Raw genomic sequence first — 23246 nt, forward strand, 5'->3', positions numbered from 1 at the left:
GCCGGAAGTGCAGCCGTGTCCGGTGGGCGCCGAGGGCGGAGGGACGCGCGGAGATGACGCAGGCGACACCGGATGCCTCTCCCCTGCGAGGTTGCGGACCGTGAGCGGCGGCCGCTGGTCCAGGTCTGTTCCGTGTACTAGGCGGGGCCGGGCCGGGGAGGGGATTTTTCAGGCCCCCAAGCCTGTGCTGACCGCCGCGCCTTCGGCCGTTTGTCTCTTTTCTCCCTACAGGCGCCATGGCTGTGGAGCGGACCCGGCCGCTGCGAGGCTCTGGTGGCCCGAGCGCGCCTAGTCGGTGTGAGCCCGGCGCGAGGTCCCGGGCCCCGGGGCGCTCGCTCAGGTCAGTGCCGCGTGGAACACGGCTCCGGGAGCCGGGGACCTGGGAGCGAAGAACGGGTTGAAGGGATCTGGCGTTGATGTTAGACATGGGAAAATTGAGCCTCGGAGTTACTGCCTCAGTTTCCTTAGCTACGAAATGAGTTTAACGATGATGGTCCAGGGCTGCCCTGAGTTTGAAAGATGAAGTGTTGAGAGGTGGTGTATGAAGTACAAGCTCTGTACTAATGTGAGGGACTGCGCCATAGTTGTGGGTATGCCATGGAAACAGGTGTGTATGTGAGGTTGCTGCTTGACATAAATGTTACTATTAATGCTAAATAATAATGGTTACTGGCATTTCTTGTGGGCTTACCACTGTGTCAGGTACGGTGCTAAACGGTTTCCATACGTTATCCTATATACAGAAACCCTTGTGGGCAATGCAGTTCGTGGTCACTACTCAATTTTGCAAGGGAGGAAACGGGGCTTTTGAGATGGGTGAAGTGATTTGCCCAGGGTCACCCCGCAACAAGTGGAGTTGCAGAGCCCTTATTTTATTCTACTTTGCTCTTTCAAAGCTTTTAAAAACTCATCTTAAACTAAAGGTGGCTTCTAAATAGATAGTATAGTCACATGGTTTTAAATTTAAAAAGGGCTCCTGACCCCTGTACCTCAGCTCTTCAGTTTCTCCGGAAGCAGCCAGTGTCGCCAGCTTCTTGGATATTGAAAAGATGGCCTGTGTCCGTGAAAGCCTCTGTGCTGTTTAAGTGCTGGGCAAGAAAGGGAAGATGGGGCCTCCTCCCCCAGAGCAAATGTCGTGCTTTCACTCTTGACTAGTCCAGGTCCCGGTGGACCACAGGAGCATGCATTCGCTCTGTTTTATCCAGAATGCATCTCTAATAAGACCTCGAGGTAGAGGCTTTGTTTGGTTTTGAGAGAATGGCGGCTGGGCAAGATGCTCAGCCTGCTGTTTTCCTGTGGCACTGGGCACTGCACTGCTTGGGCCATACATTTCCTCATGTACTAGTTAAGGGCAGTAGTGCTGATACCTTCTACAAGGTTGTGAAAATCAAACGAGGTAATGTCTACAAGTAGACATTAAGCCAATACAAACATGAGAGTTGCCTGAGGAAACATGGGGGTTAATGGCAGAAGCAGAGACCAAACCCAGGTCTCCCGTCTCCCAATTTGTGAGTCTTTTGATTACACCACCCATTCTAGAGCTTTGTGATTATTCATATTGAGGGCGGGGGGGGGGCAAGTTTAATATGTAGTCTGAAGTGGAAGGGGAAAAGGGGCAAGACAGCATGCGTGTGGTTAGAGTGGAGAGAAAAATGCACCTACGAGGAAACGGTAGCCTCAAGTCCATAACTGCCCTTAGTTATCAAATGAAACTCCCAGTAAGTTTGAGCCACTGAGTTTTTCTTTCATGTATCTTAAGCCATGTTAAGAGAAACTTTGTGATGAGATCATAGAGTTCGGAAGGATATTAATGGTCACATCCCTTTCTGCCTCAGGGCCACTAAAAGCTTTCCTGCCAGGTATTTATCATAGTAAAACAAACAAAAAGTGTCATTTGAATTATTCTAGATGGGGCTCTGTGCTAACTAAGCATGTCCCTCTGATTCTCCCAGTTCTCAAGATGAATAATAGCTTCCAATTTACAGCTGACAAAATTGAAGTTTATAGTTAGTTGAACCTGCCCAGGATCATGTAGGAAGTGGCTGCATCTGTAAAAGATCTGACTGACTCCAGAGCATTTTCATTTACCTCATTTTACCTTCAAATCCAGGTGTCTTTGACTTCCCTGAAGCTCACCACTCTGCAGGCAGCCCTTCCGTTATTAAAGCTCTGATTATGTAAAAGCTCCTCCTGGTGTTGAATTGAAATTCCATTTCCTGAAGTTGCCCCCTTGGGGCCTTGTGCTGCCAGTACATAATATTCCTAGAGCCTCTCTAGAAGAGTTCAGTTTAGACTTACGGCCTTACAAAAGTTTCCTCCAAAGTTAGTTGATTTTTTTCAAAAAGTAAAAACTGTTGTTTTTATCATGCGTTCTGCTGGGTAATGGGTCTGCTTTATTGAAATAAAGATGCCTTTTTCATGACAGTCGAAGATAAACTGGAAGAACAGCCACCCATGAGGGGTTCAGTAACTTGGAGGGCAATCTCTAATGTAAAAATTGGAAAAAAGAATTCTTAGGAGTTAGGAGAATATATAAATCTCAGAAATGGCTGTGTTTTTTTTTTAACAGGGCTCATCCTCTGTGGTGTCATGGGCACATAGCATGCTGTAGGATGTCTCTTAGTTATTCATGAATGGTGGGAATGCCATAATGTTATCATGAGTGTTACAGATTTGTCTGGTGGCCATTTACATAGCAGTTCAGCTTACATACATGCAAGCATTCTTATGATATAGTGTGGCATATTTTGTGTATGTGTGTAGTGTAAAGGTGTAGGTATTAGAGGAAACGCTTGTCCCCCCCCCCTTTTTTTTTTTACTGTAAATAACAATTACAAGTCCGGTATTTTGGTGTTTAATTAATAATTAGCTGTTGTGACATTGAGTGAATGTTCACAGAAAATGAGCCTATTTGTCTTGCTGTAAATGATGGTTTTTTAAGCATAACATTTTTAGAAATGTTATAGGTAGAATATTAGGATTGAGAAGTAAGAGACTTGTTATCTTGTGTTGATAAAACTTGTGGTGAACTGATTATTTTTTGGCATCCAAGTAAATCCCTAAATTAATAAATCCTACCTAGCCCAGACTCTGAGGCTTCAAGAGTATTATTTTAACATCTGGTCACTGCTCTAAAAAACAAAACTAGATGAAGTGCTTGGAACGGTTTGGCTGCTTCTCCTGCTTTTTTGCCCTGTGACATTCTTGCCAAATTTTATATTGGGGAAATGAATGAAAATGTTTTTTTCTCACCTTAGATTAACAAAGTTGGAAGATGAGATCTGGCTTTGTGAATAGACCTGATCTAGGGGACATACATAGAAAGGAATTTATTTTCCTCTTCCAAAGTAATTTGGATATAACACTTTAAAAATTAGTATGATAGTCTGGTGAGAACCTGATCAGATTAGGAGGACAGGTTTTTCCTTTCTTTAATCATGGAACTGTTTAAACATAAAAATAAAGAGAATAATAAACCTTCACCCAGCGCTAACATTTATCAACATATGGCCAATATTGGGAAAGATGATTTTTACTGATTTGCTTTGCTTTTGTTCTCTTTCTGTTAGTCTCCATTGTTAAGAGTGATTTGACACCTTGACGCACTGTGTAATGCTGGATACTTGTAAAATTTTTTTGTTGTAGTTAGCCCTGGAGCAATTTCTTTTTGTAAGGGGCAAGGCGGCATAATCAGATAGGCACAGTGCGCCCAGATCTTGTTACCAGGTTGAGATGCTCCTGGTTGTAGCTAACTTCAGAGGGAGACAGCCTGGTGTGGTCCGAAAATTACTGATCTTGAGAGAAATGGCCTCAAGTCTGTTCTATTTTAGCTCTGGTGACTATAGGCAAATCACTTACTTTCTCTGACCTATAACTTCCTTATAGACAAAGTTGAGATTATGATACCTGGTTTTCAGTGTTTTGTAAGTCTCAGAAATACTAATTTGACTTGTTCAGGCCTCTAGGACCCACATTGCTCTGGGGCACATGATTGAAAGTTGTCACCAGCTCATATTAGGCTTCTAAAAACAGACTGTGTGAGGCCAAATAAGGCCTTTGGTAATTCATGTTCTAACAGGCAGTATCGCAAAGGAAGTGGAAGAACCAGAATACCTGAGCCACGTAACTTATTAAATCTGCCTATTTTTCTCCCCCAAACCTTTATGCCTGAATGTCTTTTGCAAAAGCCAGTAATCAGTTCTGTGATTTTGGTAACAGGTCAGGTCGTTCTTAGCATGATAACTAATATCTCAGGTTTCTGCTTCAGACTTGCTTTTGGATTGTCACATCATGGTGTTTATTTTTGTGATTTTAATGCCTAAATAGGATATGATTAGAAAATTGTGTTGTGATGGTTTTGGTGAAGGAGTGGTGTATAGAATATACTGTTTAATAATGAATGAATGCTTTGTAAATCTCTGTGAAAATGCATGTAGCATGTGCTGGACTTCAAAAGGAGCAAGTCACACAGCAACATAAGTTTCATTGACTTATGTTTCTGAGATCATGATTTGTTAAACAATGTTTTTTCAAATGTATTATCTTTCGTGCATGGGAAAAATATCAGATACAATGTATTAACTGTATAGTTGTAATGTAGCAACTAAGCATAAATTTGTAATGCCAGATTTTTGACACTAATTTTTGATACTTCATTTGTTAGCAGTCTTGCTTGAAGGTCTTTTTGAGCAGAACTAATACAATATTTTGATGTGCCACAGGTAAATTTTTCCATAACCTTATGGAGAGAAAGGACTTTGAGACATGGCTTGATAACATTTCTGTTACGTTTCTTTCTCTGACGGACTTGCAGAAAAATGAAACTCTGGATCACCTGATTAGTCTGAGTGGGGCAGTCCAGCTCAGGCATCTCTCCAATAACCTAGAGACTCTCCTCAAGCGGGACTTCCTCAAACTCCTGCCCTTGGAGCTCAGTTTTTATTTGTTAAAATGGCTTGATCCTCAGACTTTACTCACATGCTGCCTCGTCTCTAAACAGTGGAATAAGGTGATAAGTGCCTGTACAGAGGTGTGGCAGACTGCGTGTAAAAATTTGGGCTGGCAAATAGATGATTCTGTTCAGGACGCTTTGCACTGGAAAAAGGTTTATTTGAAGGCTATTTTGAGAATGAAGCAACTGGAGGACCATGAAGCCTTTGAAACCTCATCATTAATTGGACACAGTGCCAGAGTATATGCACTTTACTACAAAGATGGACTTCTCTGTACAGGTAAGAGACCCTGGAATTTTTCTTTAAAAAAAATTTACTTACTTATTTTTAGAGTGGGGGAAGGGAAGGAGAAAGAGGAAGAGAAACATCAGTGTGTGGTTGCCTCTTGAGTGCTCCTTACTACAGACCTGTCCCGCAACCCAGGCATTCGCCCTGACTGGGAATTGAACCGGCCACCCTTTGGTTCTCAGGCCATCATTCAATCTATTGAGCCGCACCAGCCATGGCTTTTTTTTTCTCTATCATGGATGTTTTGGGGGGAAACCAGTGGAAAAAGGTGTGTCTAGTCCAAGCAAGTATTTAGATTATCTTGAAAGAATTATGTAACCTCTCTGTTTTCTTCCTTGTCTTTACTGTATAGGAAGGGAGGTGTTTTTTTCTTGCTCTAAATTCCTGTGGTGCTAAGAAGAATTAGAAGTTAAGAGTTTGGGCATGGGAACGAAGACAGTTAGATATTTTAATTTTTATTTATTGATTTTTAGGGAAATCAATAGAAACATCGATTTTGTTCCATTTATTTATGCATTCATTGGTTGCAGTTTGTATGTACCCTGACCAGGATCAAACCTACAATCTTCGCTTATCGGGACTATGCTTTTTAACCAACTGAGTCAGGGCTGACAGTTGGGTATTTTAAAACTAGGCAATGAAGTTAATCATTAAAATTTAGAATTATGTATCTATTCCCCATTATAATGGATATGTGTTTCTGCATATTATTAACAGTGCCCACAATTTAGGTAATGCTTTTCGACAGACATTGTAAATGATTCTTAGGCAGTGTTTCAAATGCCTCTCAGCAGCTCTCATCAATAATCCCAATGCCTTTTAACTTCCATCGTGTGTATTATATAGAGATACTCTCTGTTCTTTCTTCATCCAAGATAATTTCTAATAAACATTTAGCTGCCATTCTTAATAGTACATACTTTTCCTTTGTGTAAATATATCATCATCATCTAGCCATTTCAATATTAGTGCACATTCTACTTTTATTAATATTTTAATGAAATCATTTATAAATATAAAACTATATTGTAAATATATGTATGAATATAAACATATTAGTGAAAGTGCATATTCTACTTTTATTAGGTTATTTCCACTTTTATGAATATTTTTGTTTGCATTGGGTTTTTTCCCCTTGAGTTATTTATTTGGGGCAGAAGCCTCAAACTAGAATCACCAGATCCAGAAATATGGATGATATTATAGCTCCTCTTGGTGTCCTTTCCAGACAGGTGGAATTAATGCCATGCCTACAGCAAAGTGTTAAATAATCTGCTCCTTCCTCACAGTTCTTACCAGCCTTTAATATTTTTAATAGTTAAGAGATATGTTCTTTCTCATGATTGTTTTAAATTTTATTTTTTATTCATTGAAGATATACATTTTCCTGTGGAGTTACGTTCTCTGAAATACTAGACACTTTGTTTTATAAAATAAACATTAAATTTAAGGCGTCTTCTGGTTTGGTTTGTCATACTGAAGTTACTCCATGCTTACTTTATTTTTATAACATTGTCTGTTCTTCTGTACTTTGATGTAATTTCTGAGTTGTGGTGATGACTTTTCCATGTCCTTTGATCAATGTCATGATCAATGGTGGGCATTTCAATTTCTTTCCAAAAGGTTAAGATGCAGTATTAGCCTTGAGCTTGGCACTCATTTGCACTTAGGTAAATACTGGTAGCCGACTCACTTCAGAAACACCTGTAACTTTTTAAAAAAATTTCTCACCAAACTTTACTTTTGAAATACAAAAACTTCAATTACTTGGAGCAGGAATAAATGGGATACATTCACTGACTTCTTTACCCCAAAAGTTAATATTTACAATAACTGAATCCAACCCCGCATTTTAAGATTATTCTCTAGGTGGGTCTTTATGTTCTGTTGTTTTTATTCTGAACACATTAAGTAGGTTTGTATATTGAAAGTCATGCTTTGTCTCTTGAAAATGACCCAAAGCATTAGTTTAATTTTTCTAACATAGCATTCCTGGAACTGTTACTAATGACAGAAGTATTTGTTTTAGAATTATATAGGCATACCTCATTTTATTGACCTTTGCTTTATTGTGCTTGACAGATATTGCCTTTTTTTTTTTTTTAACAAATTGAAGGTAAGACCCTCTGCCTGCAAAAGAAAAGATTATGACTCACTGAAGGCTCAGATGATGGTTAGCATTTTTTAGCAATAAAGTATTTTTAAATTAAGGTATGTACATTGTTGTTTTTAAGGCACAGTGCTATTGCACACTTAATAGACTATGATATACTGTAAACATAACTTCTATATCCACTGGGAAACCCACAAATTTGTGTAACTCACTTTAGTGCAGTGATCTGGAACCAAGCCCGCAATGCCCTGAGGTGTGCCTGTCCAAGTGTTTGTGTCACCTTGTTTCTTAAGAGCTTGTGTTTTTTCTCTGGTTGAATTGGGAAATTCTGAATTTAGAAATAAGCTTATAGTGGCTCTTGGATTAGGCCCTTGAACAGCAATAAAATAGTATTTCCAAAATGATTGATGGCTAATGCTAAAATTAACATGATATGGATAGAATGAGGTGATTATCCTGCTCATTTCTGAAATGGTAAGAAAGGAACCTTTTGTGCCTTGTGCTGTTCACTAGATATTTACTTATAAAATGCATTCGGTGTGAAAGACAGTGTTAAGGCGTACATAGATCAACTGGAGCAGAGAACGTACACACTGGGGTCAGGAAAGTAACTTGGTTAAGTCAAGTCTCCGCTCCGTGTGGACTATGGCTAATCAGAGAGCACCTGCCCTCCAGGTGTGTGGCTGCTGCCCCACTGCAGTGAATTGTTGCCGTGAGGGATTCGGGCCCAGAGTTGTCAGATCTGACTTGTAAGACAAGCCTCACATCTAGATTTTTGTGAAATATCTTGATTTTTTTTAAAGTACTGATTTTTAAGTATTATTCATATTTGAAAAATATTGTGATTGGGTCATATTCAACCTGCAAGCTGCTGTATTGCAACATCTTGTTTATAGTCAAACAAGAAAAGCAAGAGCTATAAAAGAGATATAATTAAATGATATAGTTAAAATGTGTAAGAAGAAATTTCATGTAGTTGTTCAGAAGGAGTGAGTTCTTCCATTTGAAAAAGTTGAGCAGTGTGTTTATTTTGAGTCTTGAAGAATGGGTAGACTTTAGAGAGATAAGGTTCAAAGCAGAGGCCTTTGAATAGGAAGATCAGCATGAACAAAGATGTGACAGGGCTAAGCACGGAGCATGTGGGAAGAAAATACAGTTCATTTTAGGTGGATCCTTAGGATATAAGTGGGGGCTCTGTAGGAGACTCTTAGAAAATAATGAGGAAATAGGCTTGGACTGTGTTGTGAAAGCCTTGCATGCTGGGAACATGAATTTGGTCAGTTTTCTGTCAATAAGAAGAAACTCTGAAAGATTTCTGAGCAGAAAAAGGGCCAGGATCAGAGCTGACTACTTCAAGTAGATCAGTGTCTCTTCTGTCAGATCCAGGTCCTCTTTTTATAATATGTTTTATAATATTGTACCTTGAAGTAAAATTCATAGGAATTTATAAGTACACATATTTTAAAAATCAATACAATACCTAAGCTCTGTGTCAGAGGATAAATAAGAAGACTTAAGTTAAAATAATACACACTAAACATGTAGTGCTCAAGCACAGCTATGCTAGAAAATAGTGATGTGACCAGATGTTTGCACCTGTATGTACCAGCTGTGGACATGATAGCTGTAAACGCAGAATGTTGTATTTGTGTCACAGAACCATCAGGGGCGTGATTTCTCAAATGGTGAAAAATTCTTCGTAAACTTCCCAGCAAAGCAAAGAATATTTTTCCTCAATATGCTTAGTAGTTACACTTCTGGAAAATTCAGAATCAACTACAAGTATGCTTTGTAAAACAGGTTTTAATCTCAGATAACTAAGAATAAACTTTTCACTTAATGGATATGTGGCTAAACCTTTAAGAATGTCATACAAACTATAAGATAATTGTTTTTGTGCACTGTCCCAGTCATTGCAGTGTCCAGCATTCCTGGCCTCTGCCCAGCAGATGCCAGTAATACCCCTCCACCCCTAAATCCTTATGACAATTGAAGCCACCCTTAAGAATTTCTAAAATGTTCTCTTAGGAGATGACATTACTTGTCTGTTGAGATCCTGACAGAGAGAGAAGCAGAGGTTCCAAATTGAAGTGTTAGTCTGTTGCAGTTTATTTTATTATTTTATTTATTTTCAGTCCTCATCCAAGGATATGTTTATTGATTTTAGAGAGACAGAAAAGAGAGGGAGGGAGAGAAACACTGATTGGTTGCCTCCCATACGTACCCTAACCATGGAATTCAATCTGTAACTTAGGTATGTGCCCTGACCTGAATTGAACCTGCAACCATTTTGGTGTATGGGATGACGCTCCAATCATCTGAGCCACCCGGCCAGGGCATGGCCTGTGCAGTTTAGATGAGGGTAAATAGGCCTAGACTTAGTACAGTAAAGGTAGATTTTTAAGAGAAGCAGTTGAATGGAAGAGTAGCTATTGAAATAGAATTGACAGGATCTGGCAACAAATTGGATACATGGGGTATTACATGGCAAGGAAAAGGGAGATTTCAAAAACAGCTGAGGTTTCTAGCTTTGTGTGTACCTGGGAAGATAGGCATACTAAGTAACAAGAATGGAAAATGGGGGAATAAATTTGAGAAGGTAGTTGGAGTTCAATTTGGGATGAACTGATTCAGTTGGATATGTAAATGGAGATTCCCACAAGTATCTGGAAATGCAGGATCAGAGCTTTGGAGAGTGCTCATACAGTGAGAGAAAAGATTTAGGAGTTAGTCATCAAAGCTTTGACTACAATGGTGACATTTTAAAAGGAGTTGTAGAGAAGAATAGAGCCCAGGGTGGATCCTTGAAGAGTGTACTTAGAGAAGGGGAGAGGTAAAGGAACAGAACTGTGATGAAGAGAGTTCAAGAAGAATGAAAATTGCCTGTCTTAACGAGGGCGCAAGTAAATGTTTATTCAGTTGGTCTGCCAAGTCAAATAAATGCCTCAGAGAGAAGCAGGTGAGAGCTGAGAGCTGATTCTACAAGTTAAATATTTAAACTTAGCTTGATATGGTAGTTTACTCCATTTGTGTTCAGCTCCTTTTTCTGCTTACCGTTGTTATATAACCACCCCTGTAACTTTTTTTGTATCAGTATTGTTTTCATCCTATTTTCTGAATTGAGAGCACTTTTCTTCTCCCTTGTATCTAAAGAAAAATAGTCCGCTTTTACTTAGTCCCCTTTTGTTTCTAGGCTGCATCTTTGATGAAAACGCTGGGCTAGTAAATGCAGTACATGGGAATCCATAGGGAAGATTGACACGGAGCCAAAAAGGAGCAGAGAATAATGGCTCCTAAAGGCTTAGCAATTAAGAGTGGAATTGTACCACTGGAACTCAATCTGATTGTTTTTTGATGTATCTTTAGGATGTAAAAACAAATGGCTCAGTTTCTTCCTATATCAACTAGATTAAACTCTCCCTTTTTAAAACCAAATTGTGTTAAATATGTATAACATAAAATTTTTCACTTTAACCATTTTTAAATGTATCGTTCAGTGCCATTAAATACATTCACATTCACACCCACCTGCAGATCTTTTTACATCTTCCCAGACTGAAACTGTACTCATTAAATACTGACCCCCTATTCCCGCCTCCCCTCAGGACCTGGCAACCACAGGTCTGCTTACTGTCTCTGAATCTGACTACTCAGATACCTCGTGTGGGTAGAATCATACAGTATGTCTTTTTATGACTGACTTATTTCATTTAGCATAATATCTTCACAATTTCTCCATGTCGTAGCCTATGTCAGAATTTCCTTTTTCGGGTTGAATAATACTCCATTGTGTGTATATATATATATATATATATATATATATATATATATACCACATATTTGTTTATCCTCTTTCCTAGTATTTAGCTTTCCAGCCTCCAGTTTTGCCCACTTCAAACCATTTTCTAAGATGCAGCCATAGTGATCTTTCAGAAATGCTAATAAGGTCGTAGTTAGAGATCCTCCTGACCCAGTTCTCTAGCTGGACCCTGCCACCATCATTCTCTGTCATACTGAACCACTTTTAGAACCAGTGCCCATATTTTAGACAGTGCATTTTGACAGGCATTGTAAATAATTTCTAGGCAGTGTTCAGAATGCTTCCCAGCAGTTCTTTGTGCATTGACCCCAGTGTCTGTTCACATACATATACGTAATATATAGAGATACTTAATAAGTACTTTTAATAAGTATATGCCAGGGGTTGGCAAACCACCAGCTGCGGGGCCAGCTCCAGCAGAGCAGAATAGTTCCAAAAGAGACTGTATGGCTCAAAAAGCCTAAAACATTTACTTTCCGGTCTTTTACTGAAAAAGTTCTGCTGACCTTTGGCATATACTGTTCCTTTGGGGAAGGAGAAGTTAATTTATTCATACTTTAGATTTCAGCTAGTTTTTCTTAAATCATGGAATTCCTTCTTTGAACAATCCTATGCCAAAGCCCAGCCTAAAAACAAATATAGTACAGTTGAGGAGCCAGTCATGTCATCCCCCAGGGTGAGTTTGCAGAATACCTAGATGTTGAGGAGCACAGCGGTAAACTCTGTGGAGCTTCATCTGAGGTATTTGCTCTTTTTGTCCCTTTTTGGTACTTGCCATGGGCTTTTGTACTGCCCAGTGTGTACTGTACTGAATTATTATTGCTTGTTAAACTTTTTGTCTTCCCAAGTAGATTTAAAGTCCCATGAATGCAGGAGACAGGCCTACCTAATATAGAAGTTCTGTAAATACAGGTTGAACGAATGTATGAATGAATGAGGTCCTGTTTGAATGTTGGCAGTAAGTCAGAACCAAGGTCAGATCCTAAAATGATTTCCTGCCTTAGCCCACTAGAAATACAGTCACAAAATGCCCAAGATTAAAGATGATCGAGACCTGCACTGTCCAGTAATACAATAGCTGCTAGCCACTTAATGGCCTTTGAACACTCGAGATGTGGCGAATTCAAACTGAGATGTGAAATGTGAAATACTCATTATTGGATTTCAAAGAGAATATATAAAGTATTTTATTAATAATTTTTGTATTGGTTACATGTCGAAATTATAATTTGATATTGTTAAACTATTTTACATTTTACTTTTTCAAGTAATAGAAAAAATTTAATTAGTAATGTGGCTCCTATTATATTTTTGTTGAGTTAGCACTGTTCTAGAACGTTGGTTCTCCAAATGTTGCTCATGCATTAGAATCACTTGGCAAGCTCTTAAAACTATTGGATCCCACCTCAGATATTCTAATTAGAATTTCTGAGGGTAAGGCCTTACATATATGCTTTGCTAAAGCTCCTTATATAATTCTGATGTTTTATATACCCCGTGAGAACCACCAATCAAGACGAATCCCTTATTTTATAGAGAGGAAACAGAATCCCTAAATAGTAAAGTGACAACAAGTATAGTCTCCATTCCAGTATGTTCTCTTAAGGGTTTGCCCAGGTTAAAGTTTGTGCTCTGCCTCTTTCATAGTGGTAGCGGTTTTTCCATTTTCTGAAACAGTTGGTCAAGTGGCTCTTGACCAACCCTTAAAGCTAGAATTGTGGCTGATGTTATCTAGTCATTTTAGTTCTTGAAAACTGTTCATTTGGTGCTTTCCAGATTATTGTGTTCTTGTCATAGTGATGGTATTTGCATCCTCAAAATGTCCTTTGATTCTTATTTTCTATTCTACAGGTAAATTGTGAGATATGAACTAATCATAAGCATTTTTTTTATGTAATTAAAGCAAAGTCCTGAATTGGCACCATGATCTGTATAATATTTTCATCAGAGGCAGAAGTGAAACCTACTTTTTTCTACAGAATCTGAAGAGGCTTTATAAGCTCATTATTGAGTTGTTGAGAATGTCTGGGAATGATTTACCTGTGGTTATCTTAGAGGTTCCTTTACACATTTTGAGATGGCCCAAGAAATTAGCAGTTAACCTTTTCAGAAGTTAATCCGTGATCTAAAGCTTCTCTTTGACTTGTCTTGAGTAGAACATGTTCCAACAACAGCTTTACTATTTGACATTCTGTTTGTTCAGGGTTGCTGAGTAATGGACAAACATGCAAGTGTACACATGCCGTCATGGGTAATGCCCATCGTTTCACGCTCCCATCAGATTCATGCTGCTGAAAGATTAATGACATTTTACAAGTGGAAGCACCAATGGATGCTTTAGTCTGACATTCCTCTGGACTCTAGAAAGTTAAGGGAAAAGGGCTAAACCAAAAAGTTTGCATTCAGCACCCATGCTGTTGACACCATTTTGGTGACTCTGTGAGTCGTGTTCCCCTCTCTGCTTTGGTTTTCTCTGCTGTAAAGTGGGAGTGCGAGAGGAGGTGACCACTGAGTTCTTTAAGAACACTGTGGTTTGGAGATTGATTTTCCTTCTTCAGTGTTTTCTTACTAATCTCTCTGTTTTTCTCTTGAAGGGTCAGATGACTTGTCTGCAAAACTATGGGATGTGAGCACAGGGCAGTGCGTTTATGGCATCCAGACGCATACTTGTGCAGCAGTGAAGTTTGATGAGCAGAAGCTTGTGACAGGCTCCTTTGACAACACTGTGGCCTGCTGGGAATGGAGTTCCGGAGCCAGGACCCAGCACTTTCGAGGGCACACAGGGGCGGGTGGGTTGTCCTTTTCTAAGGCTTTCTGTGGTTATTTGAACCTCATTCCTTAAAGTCAGGAGCCAAGAATGTGATCTCATTTTTTATTCGTTTTTTAATTTAACTTGCCTTTCCCCCCTTTCTTTCTGTCATGACAGTAAATCCCTTTATTCAAGTTGTTCTTATTTGGCATCTTTTTTCTAATTTTGCCTTTTCCTTGGCCCATTTAAAACTCTTCACTCTATACCCTTATGTTGAGAGGGAGCAATTCTCCTCCTCTCCTCCTTCATTTATATCCTGTTAAACAGTCAGTCCCCTTTGCTTTGATCAGATTTCTTACCTCCAAATTGAGTAAGTCCTACAACTAAAAATTCAGTCTACTTTATTTGTAGAAATAGGGCTAAAATCCTTTGGAGTGATAGTGGTTCCCAGTTTGTGTGATCTGCACATACTACATTGAATTGGAGCTTGGTTGACAATTGATAACAAACCACTGCCTGGAGAGAAGATGAAAGAAGCATACCTAAACATCGTCTAATAATTTCACAGCAGCCTTAGTTTGCAAAAGCTGGCCATTTGATTATAGCCTGCAGACCTCAGCTCCCTCAGGGCATCGTACTTTGGAATGTTGTGAAGAAGCCCTGGTGTGCTGTTGCCCCGACTTGTGCGCAGCAGCTCTCTTCTTTCTTTTCCCATGTGCACACTGCGTTGACCCCTGAAAGAGCAGACCACGCTCTTAAGCATCACGTTTTATGAGTGGCCTTTGTCAACTTCCAAAACAGATTGAGCTCCCCTGCTATAGGTTTCCCAATAATACGTATATTTGTCATAAATAACACTCTTCATGCAAGGAAGTATGATAATCTTGATTTCCCCACCAGGTGGTAACATCCAGAAAGACGGATCTTGCCTGTCTTTTTTTTTTTCCTTACCCAAAGGCATGCTTATTGATTTTAGAGAGTGGGGAAGGGAGGGAGAGAAACATCGATTGGTTGCCTCTTGTATGTGCCCCGGCAGCAAAGGCGTGCGCCCTGACCGGAAATCGAATCTGCAGCCTTTCAGTTTATGTATGGGATGACGCCCAACCAGCAAAGCCACACCGGCCGGGGCCCTGCCTGTCTTTGCCCTTAGGTCTCAAGTTCTTGCACTGTACCTGGTACTCAGTAATTTTTTGAAATAAACCTAGCTGTTTTATGCTAAAAGCAAATTTGTTTCCCATTTCGTTTGTTATCCTATACATTTTTCCTCAGTCTGCTATCTGCTACCACTTATTTATTGTAGAAATTAATATTTGAAGATACATGATTTACCATGGAACTTCTATGTTAAACTGAGGTACTATTTCAGTGTCAAAATATACATGGACTACCAGGTGATTTTATAATGGATGAACTTTGAGAGCCCTGCTCTAAAAAAATTCCCTCCTTGCTATACCCTGGACATTGCTGTGGCTTTTCCTAACTCTATGCCTTTACTGTTCCTTCTACCTGCAATATTCTCTGTCTTTTCTTGATAAATTCTACTCATCCTTCAGGGCCCATCTCCAATATCGCCTCTTCCCTGAAGTCCTACCCTGATACCCCTGGGCAGAGTTAGTCATTCTCCTTGGTGTTTCCCTAGCAAGAGGTAAACATTTTGTTTTTTTTCTGGACTTCTTCCTCCACCACTTACTTAGACTGAGTTCCTTAAAGACCAGTGTCTTCATCTTTGAGCCACGAGTGTTTCTTTAGAATTTGGCAGACATTGAAAAACCAATATTTGAATACTTGCTGTATACTCAGGCATTGTTTTAGGTATTGGAGGTATAGTTGTGAAGAAATGCACACAGTTTTGAGGGAATGGCTTATTCTGGTCTTTGAGATCCTTGCTTGTGTTTTGTTTGTTTTGTCATTACACTGGCTTTTCTTGGGTATAGCTATTGTTTTGTAGGATATTCTTGGTATTTTGGCTCACTGCAATGAATAGTGCAAATATGACCAAGGCCACCTATGTTCATTCTATTTTCCCTGCATAAGCTAGATAAGTTTTGTATAGTATCAGGCAGATAATAATCCTGAGAAGAAATGCCATTATCTCCAACAAGAATTTTGAAATGGATATATTTTTATCATCAAATTGTCAGTTGAGTAGTACCATTCTTATCGTAGCTCTAATTTTATTAGCAATTACAAAGTTGAGCAGCTAAGGAGAATAAACACTGTTGAATTCTACTCTAAATAAGACTCAGGCATGTTTTAACTTTGTATCTGTTATATATATTAGTGTTTAGTGTCGACTACAACGATGAACTGGATATCTTGGTGAGTGGTTCTGCAGACTTCACTGTGAAAGTGTGGGCTTTATCTGCTGGGACGTGCCTGAACACACTCACCGGGCACACGGAATGGGTTACCAAGGTAGGAAGACAGTCTTCTTAATGTCGGTTTTTGGGGGGGGGGGGTGGAGGATGGTACTTGCTGCCTCGTAAAGGGTGGTGAGCCGTAAGATGGAATGAATGCAGCCGTAAAGCATGATGGTGTACCACAGTGACCAGCATGTAAAAGACATGCTGTAAGTATGAATGACTTAAGGATATGGAAAGATGCCCACAATGTAGTAGATGGGTCAAGTGGGCACAGGGAACAAATAAAAGAGGTCACGTACAAAAAAAATACTATATAGAGTATGATACTAGTTTCCAAATGTGTTTATGCACCAGAATGTTGAAGGCAATTTCTTGTGGGTGTTTTTTTCCCTTTAAGCTAGTATAATTTTATAAAATTATATTTAATTGATTGTGCTATTACAGTTTTACTGAATTTTTGCCCTAGGGCTCCTCCTACCTAGTACCCCCCACTCCCTCAGGGAATCCCACCCACCATTGTTCATGTCCACGGGTCATGCGTATAAGTTCTTTGGCTACTCCACTTGACATCTCTGTGTGGCTCTTCTGCAAATACCTATTTGTACTTCTTAATCCCAATACCTCTTCTGGCAACCATCAAAACATTCTACGTATCCATGATTCTGTCTCTATTCTTGTTTGCTCAGTTTGTTTGTTTTTTTTTAGATTCACTTGTTGATAGATACGTATTTAATGCCATTTAATTGTTCATAGTTTTGATCTTAAATAAGCCCCTTCAACATTTCAGATAGTAATGGTTTGGTGATGATGAACTCCTTTACTTTTTTCTTTAGTTTTTTAGTCTGGGAAGTTCTTTATCTGCCCTTCCATTCTAGATGATAGCTTTGCTGGGTAGAATAATCTTGGCTATAGGTCCCTGCTTTTTATAATTTTGAATATGTCTGGCCAAGCCCTTCTAGACTGCAAAGTTTCTTTTGAGAGATCAGCTGATAGTCTTATGGGAACTCCCCTGTAAGTAAATAACTTTTTTTTCTATTGCTGCTTTTAAGATTCTCTCTTTATCTTTAATTTTTGGCATTTTAATGTTGGTGTGTCTTGGTGTGGTCCTCTTTGGGTCCATCTTGTTTGGGACTCCGTGCTTCCTGGACTTGCACACCTATTTCCTTTACCAAATTAGGGAAGTTTTCTTTCATTATTTTTTCAAATAGATTTCCAATTTCTTCTCTCTTTTCCTTCTGGTACTCCTATGAAGCAAATGTTGGATTGCTTAAAGTTGTTCCACAGTTGTTCCAATGCTTACACTGTCACCATTTTTAGAGGTTTTCTTTTTCTAGTCGTTCTGACTGGTTGTTTTTGCTTCCTTATGTTCCAAATCATTGATTTGATTCTCGGCTTCATCTACTCTAGTGTTGTTTCCCTGTAAATTGTTCTTTTTTTTTTTTTTTTTTTTTTTATTGATTATGCTGTTACAATTGTTCTATTCCCCCTTTCATTCCCCTCCACCCTACCCCCCCCACCATTACCCCTCTTTAGTTTTAGTTTATGACCATGTGTCTCAAGTCCTTTAGATTCTATATTTCCCATGCTATTCTTGCCCCCCCCTTCTATTTTCTATCTACTGTCTATGCTACTTATTTTCTGTACCTTCTCTCCCCTTCTCCTCCTCTCACTCCCCTGTTGCTAACCCTCCTTGAGATCTTCATTTCTATGTTTCCACTCCTGATCTAGCTGTCCTTTTAGTTTGCTTTTGTTTTAGGTGTGGTTGTTAATAACTGTGAGTTTGTTGTCCTTTCACTGTTCATGTTTCTTTAACTTCTTTTTCTTAGATAAGTCCCTTTAACATTTCATATAATAAGGGCTTGGTGATGATGAACTCCTTGAATTTGATCTTATCTGAGAAGCACTTTATCTGTCCTTCCATTCTAAATGAAAGTTTTGCTGGATAGAGCAATCTTGGTTGTAGGTCTTTAGATTTCATGACTTGGAATACCTCTTTCCAGCCCCTTCTTGCCTGTAAGGTCTCTTTTGAGAAATCCGCTGACAGTCTGATGGGGACTCCTTTATAAGTGACTGTTCCCTTAGCTCTTGCTGCTTCTAGGATTCTCTCCTTCATTTTAATTTTGGCTAATGTAATTATGATGTGCCTTGGTGTGTTCCTTCTTGGGTCCAACTTCTTTGGTACTCTCTGAGCTTCCTGGATTTCCTGGAAGTCTATTTCCTTTGCCAGATTGGGGAAATTCTCCTTTATTATTTGTTCAAATAAGTTTTCCACTGGTGGCTGTGCCTTTCCCCCTTCTGGTACCCCTATAATTCGGATGTTGGAGCTTTTAAAGATGTCCTGGAGGTTCCTAAGACTCTCCTCATTTCTTTGAATTCTTGCTTCTTGACTCTTTTCTGTTTGTCCATCATTTGCTTTCTTCTGGGGCACTCCATTGATTTGAGTCCCAGTTTCCTTTTCATTGCTATTGGTGTCCTGTGCAATTCCATTCATTTCAATTAGTTTCACCTTCATATATTTGTCTAATTTGTGGGTATAATCAACCAGTTCTGTGAGGATCCTGATGACCAGTGTTTTAAACTGTGCGTCTGAGAGTTTTGCTATTTCTTCATCGCTTAGATCTATGGGCTCTGGAGCTTTGAGATCTTCTTGTGACATTTTTGGTCTGTTCTGGCCCTTTAAGTATGAGGAGGGGAGCCCTGGACTCCCAGGTCTTTGGGTTGTGACGCTGTATGTGGGGGCGTGGTCAGAGCGGGGAAATGGCTACCTCCTCTGCTGTTTCTCGCAGCTGGGTGAGGAGCAGAGGCTTAGGTGGTTCACCTGGGCCGGGCCACTCAGAGTCGCTGGGTTATGACGCTGTATGTGGAGGTGGGGTCAGAGCAGGGAAATGGCGGCGCCCTCCACTGCCGCTTGATGCGGGGACCCGCCGGGCCAGTCCATCCGCCCACTCCCTCGCCTGTCCGCCCGCGCACAAATGCGTGACCACAGTCAACACGCAGCACCGCTCCCCCGCTGTCTCCCCCTTGGTCGCTCGCCTGGTCGCTCGCTCGGTCGCTCACTAGGTCCAACCCTGCGCCTGGATTCCGCGTGTCTGGATTCCACGCCTGAGTCCGTCTGACCGAGTTTTCCTGTGCAACCCCGCTTCACCAGCCTCTGGTTTCGCCCCTTACCGGTCAGGCTGAAGAATTTGTTGTTAATGGACTTCCGAAAAGTTGAATTTTCCGTGTTCTGGCTGTGTTTTTTATTGCTAATATTTAGTTGTCTCTAAACTTGGTTGTGTGAGAAGGCACGGCATATCCACCTATGCCTCCATCTTGGCGGAAGTCCCCTGTAAATTGTTCTTTGTTTCAATTAGTGTATCCTTTGATTCTGACGGGATGTTTTAATGCTGTTGAGATACTCACTAAGTTCCTTAAGCATCCTTATAACTGGTGTTTTGAACTCTGCATCTGAGGTTGCTTATCTCCATTTTGTTTAGTTCTTTTTCTGGAGTTTTGAGCTGTTCTTTCATTTGGGCCATGTTTCTTTGTCTCCTCATTTTGGCAGCCTCCCTGTGTTTATCTCCATGTATTAGGTAGAGCTGCTTTGACTCCGTGTCTTGGTAGTGTATCCTAACCTGGTAGGTGTCCAGTAGGGTCTAATGGCATGGCCTCCCCTATCACGCAGGCTGGGTACTGGAGGTGGGCCCTTCATGTGGGCTGAGTACACCCTCCTCTTGTAGTTGATCCTTGGTTGCTGTTGGCAGATCAATGGGAGTGATTTACCCAGGCCACTCAGCTGTAAGGATTGGCTGTGACCACTTAATCACCAACCTAAGTCTTCCATGGAGGATCAGTCTTGAAGGGTCAAGGTAGTGCTCCAGTGTAGTCTGTAGTTGTCCATTGGGTGCGCTGGCCCTGGGGTTTCCTGTGTGGTGTAGGCCAAGGTAAGCCCCTACCTGTGTTTTGCCCAGGGCCACCCAGCCTGAGCTATAAACAATCTGAGATGGCTGCTGCTTATGCTGGGCTTGGATATTCCCTGGTGAAGCCACACTGTTAATCTAAGCTGGCTGCTGCTAATGCTTGGCCCGGGGCTCACTGAGGCCAGCTGTTGCTTGTTTGATTAGATTTAGGAAGTCGTGAAGCATAAGCCTAGACCATTTATTCATATAGATGAAGCTTGGCTGGGCCCATAAGTTGGGTGGGGTGGAGTGTCTGGGGGTTTCCAAGGCTGGTCAAACAGTGTTAGTCTCAGATATGGCACCAGCTTGCCAGCTCTGTGGGAGGAGGGTTTAGAAAAGAGACAATGGCCTCTGCTCTCCTTGATGCTGGACATTTTAGTTTCTTGTGTACCGGTGGTACCATTCAGCTGCTGCCCCAGTGCTGCAGCTCAGAGGGAGTGAGTCTGAATAGGTGATTCAGTGTGTGGGTTTTTTAAGAGGAACTGCTTGGGGCTCCAGAAATTTCTTCTATTGACTCAATCCCCATTGGTTTTTGCAGCCAGAAGTTGTGGGGACTTATCTCCCTGGCACTGGAACTCTGATCTGGGGAGCCTGGTGTGAGGCTGGGAGTCCTCACTCCTAAGATATCCCTCTTGAATTTTTACCCACCACATGTGGGTGAGGGACCAATCTGTTCTGCACCTGCACCCCTCCTACTAGTCTGGATGGATGTGGTTTCTTTAATTCCATAGTTGTCAGACTTCCATTCAACTCAGTTCTGATGGTTGTGAGTGATGGTTGTTCCATATTTTAGTTGTAATTTTGATGTGATTGTGTGAAGAGGTTAGCCATATCTGCCTACACCATCATCTTTAGTAGAAGTGTCTCCTTATTCCCTATTTTATTATTTATTTACTCATTTATTTTTAAAGATTGTATTTAAAATAAATTTAAGTAATACTTAAAAATTTATATTTAAAGATTGGTATAGATTTGTATTATTTTTAAAGGTTGTATTTACTTTTAGAGAAGAGGGAAGGGAGGGAGAAAGAGAGGGAGAGAAACATCAGTGTGCACAGTAAATCAATCAGTTGCCTGTCGCATGTCCCCAACTGGGGACCTGGCCTGCAACCCAGGCATGTGCCCTGGCTAGTCATCAATCCCAGCAACCTTTGGTTCACAGGCCAGCACTCAGTCCACTGAGCCACACCAGCCAGGACTCATCCCCTATTTTAAAAATGAGGAAACTGAGAAAGAGGCTAGATGGTCTTGTCCATGGTTACCAAGTCAATGTACGGAAGATTCTGGTAGTGCCTTTTCCTTTATAATGCACATGCTTATAAAAACAGATGATTTGAATCTACTTCTATGACTGTGGGCTTTTTTCTTTCCTGTTCTTCACATTTTCTATAAAGTAACATTTTGTAATTTTTAAAATTGGTCCTAATGTTTGCTTTCAGACTAAAGACTAGATTAAATGCTTCCAACATTAGGCACTTTTAGACCCTACTGATAATTTAGATATCCTGGTTGTAGTAGAACTCTTAGTAGAAGTTAACTGGTCATAGAGTTATAGCTCAGGTTTTTTAGCATATGATATCATTTCAAGCTCTTTCATATTTTAAGTTTTTTTTTAAACCATATAGGAGTAGCATTAAGAGGATCTTTCTATAACATGGATGTTTATATTTCTAGGTGGTTTTGCAGAAGTGCAAAGTCAAGTCTCTCTTGCACAGCCCTGGAGACTACATCCTCTTAAGTGCGGACAAGTATGAGATCAAGGTAAAGTTTTTTCTCTATTAGTTTGCCTCATCAAAGAAAAACTGGCAAATATAAGAACATTAAAATTAAATTAAGATGAAAATTTCAAGGTAGGTAGGAATGTTATTGTTTAAGCCATCTTAAACCCATTGGCAAGAGAAGCATGCATTATCTCTATGTTTTAGGCAGTTTCTAACCCTGATTTTTAAATGAAGAAAAGAAAATCCACAGAAAATCATCTTCAGTGCATTTTTTTTTTTACCCTCACCAAAAGACATATTTATTGATTTTTAGAGAGAGAGAGAGAAAGTGGGGCGGGAAAAGAGAAAGACATCGATGTGAGACAAAAACGTCAAAACATCATTGGTTTCCTCGTGTATGCACCCCGACTGGGGATAAAACCCAAAACCTAGGTATGTGTCCTGACCAGGGGTCCAATTTGTAATCTTTTGGCTTATGGGACAATGCTTTAACCAACTGAACATCCTGCCCGGGGCCATTCTGTTTTCTGAAAACATGTATCTTTTTTCCCTCTTCATTTCTTAGGTGTAACTATGAAAATATAAACATTTACTTGTAGAAGAACTTTAAAAATTGCAAAAAGTTAACAGAGCACTCTTAATACTTTTTTAGTGCCACTTTTACAGTGTTTCATGTGGTAGGCATTATCACCTTCATCAGGGAAACTGATGTTCAGAGAGGTTAAGTATTTTATCCAAGACAGCACGGCACCTACATGCAGAATCAGAGTTTGAATCCATGCCTCTCAACTCTAAACCCTGTGGTCTTTCCCGTTTACTTCAATTGGTTTCTGAACTCAGCAAATGAAAATTACATTAAGGACAAGATTTCCTAGGGTAATATGATCTGTCATGTTTCCTGATTTTCTTTTATTTGTAGATTTGGCCAATTGGGAGAGAAATCAACTGCAAGTGCTTAAAAACATTGTCTGTCTCTGAGGATAGAAGTATCTGCCTGCAGCCAAGACTTCATTTTGATGGCAAATACATTGTCTGTAGTTCAGCACTGGGCCTCTACCAATGGGACTTTGCCAGTTATGATATTCTCAGGTAGATTTCTTTGGACCTTTGTTTTTGACAGTTCATTGCAGCCCTTCCTTCCTTCCGTTTGTCCGTCACAGTTTAATAGTAAAGACAAGGGTAAATGTTGGATAAACCAGTCACTAACTTGCTTTTGGGAAATCCTTATGTCAGTTATAAATAGGATCATACCCTGAAAACTTAACATATAAAAATGATTTAGAGGCATAATTAGAAAAGGTT

The 23246-nt window shown here is 40.1% G+C and overlaps 1 protein-coding gene across 4 annotated transcripts in view; it reads left to right on the top strand.

The window, feature by feature from the left end:
• The first annotated feature begins 23 nt into the window (after positions 1-23).
• The window catches only part of FBXW2 (F-box and WD repeat domain containing 2), a 32362-nt gene continuing 9139 nt past the window's right edge, over positions 24-23246 (top strand). The window contains exons 1-7 of one of the 4 annotated variants that reach the window (XM_037127437.2): positions 24-123; positions 232-340; positions 4722-5231; positions 13768-13962; positions 16204-16337; positions 21898-21984; positions 22864-23033. In XM_037127437.2, coding sequence (XP_036983332.1) covers positions 73-123; positions 232-340; positions 4722-5231; positions 13768-13962; positions 16204-16337; positions 21898-21984; positions 22864-23033 — 1256 coding nt within the window. In that variant the 5' untranslated portion in view covers positions 24-72. The other 3 variants (XM_037127440.2, XM_037127438.2, XM_037127439.2) reach the window with 3 other exon arrangements.

The sequence above is a fragment of the Artibeus jamaicensis genome, unplaced genomic scaffold (genome assembly GCF_021234435.1).
Source record: "Artibeus jamaicensis isolate MK-2021 breed Jamaican fruit bat unplaced genomic scaffold, CSHL_Jam_final scaffold_1964, whole genome shotgun sequence".
NCBI classification, from domain to species: domain Eukaryota; kingdom Metazoa; phylum Chordata; class Mammalia; order Chiroptera; family Phyllostomidae; genus Artibeus; species Artibeus jamaicensis.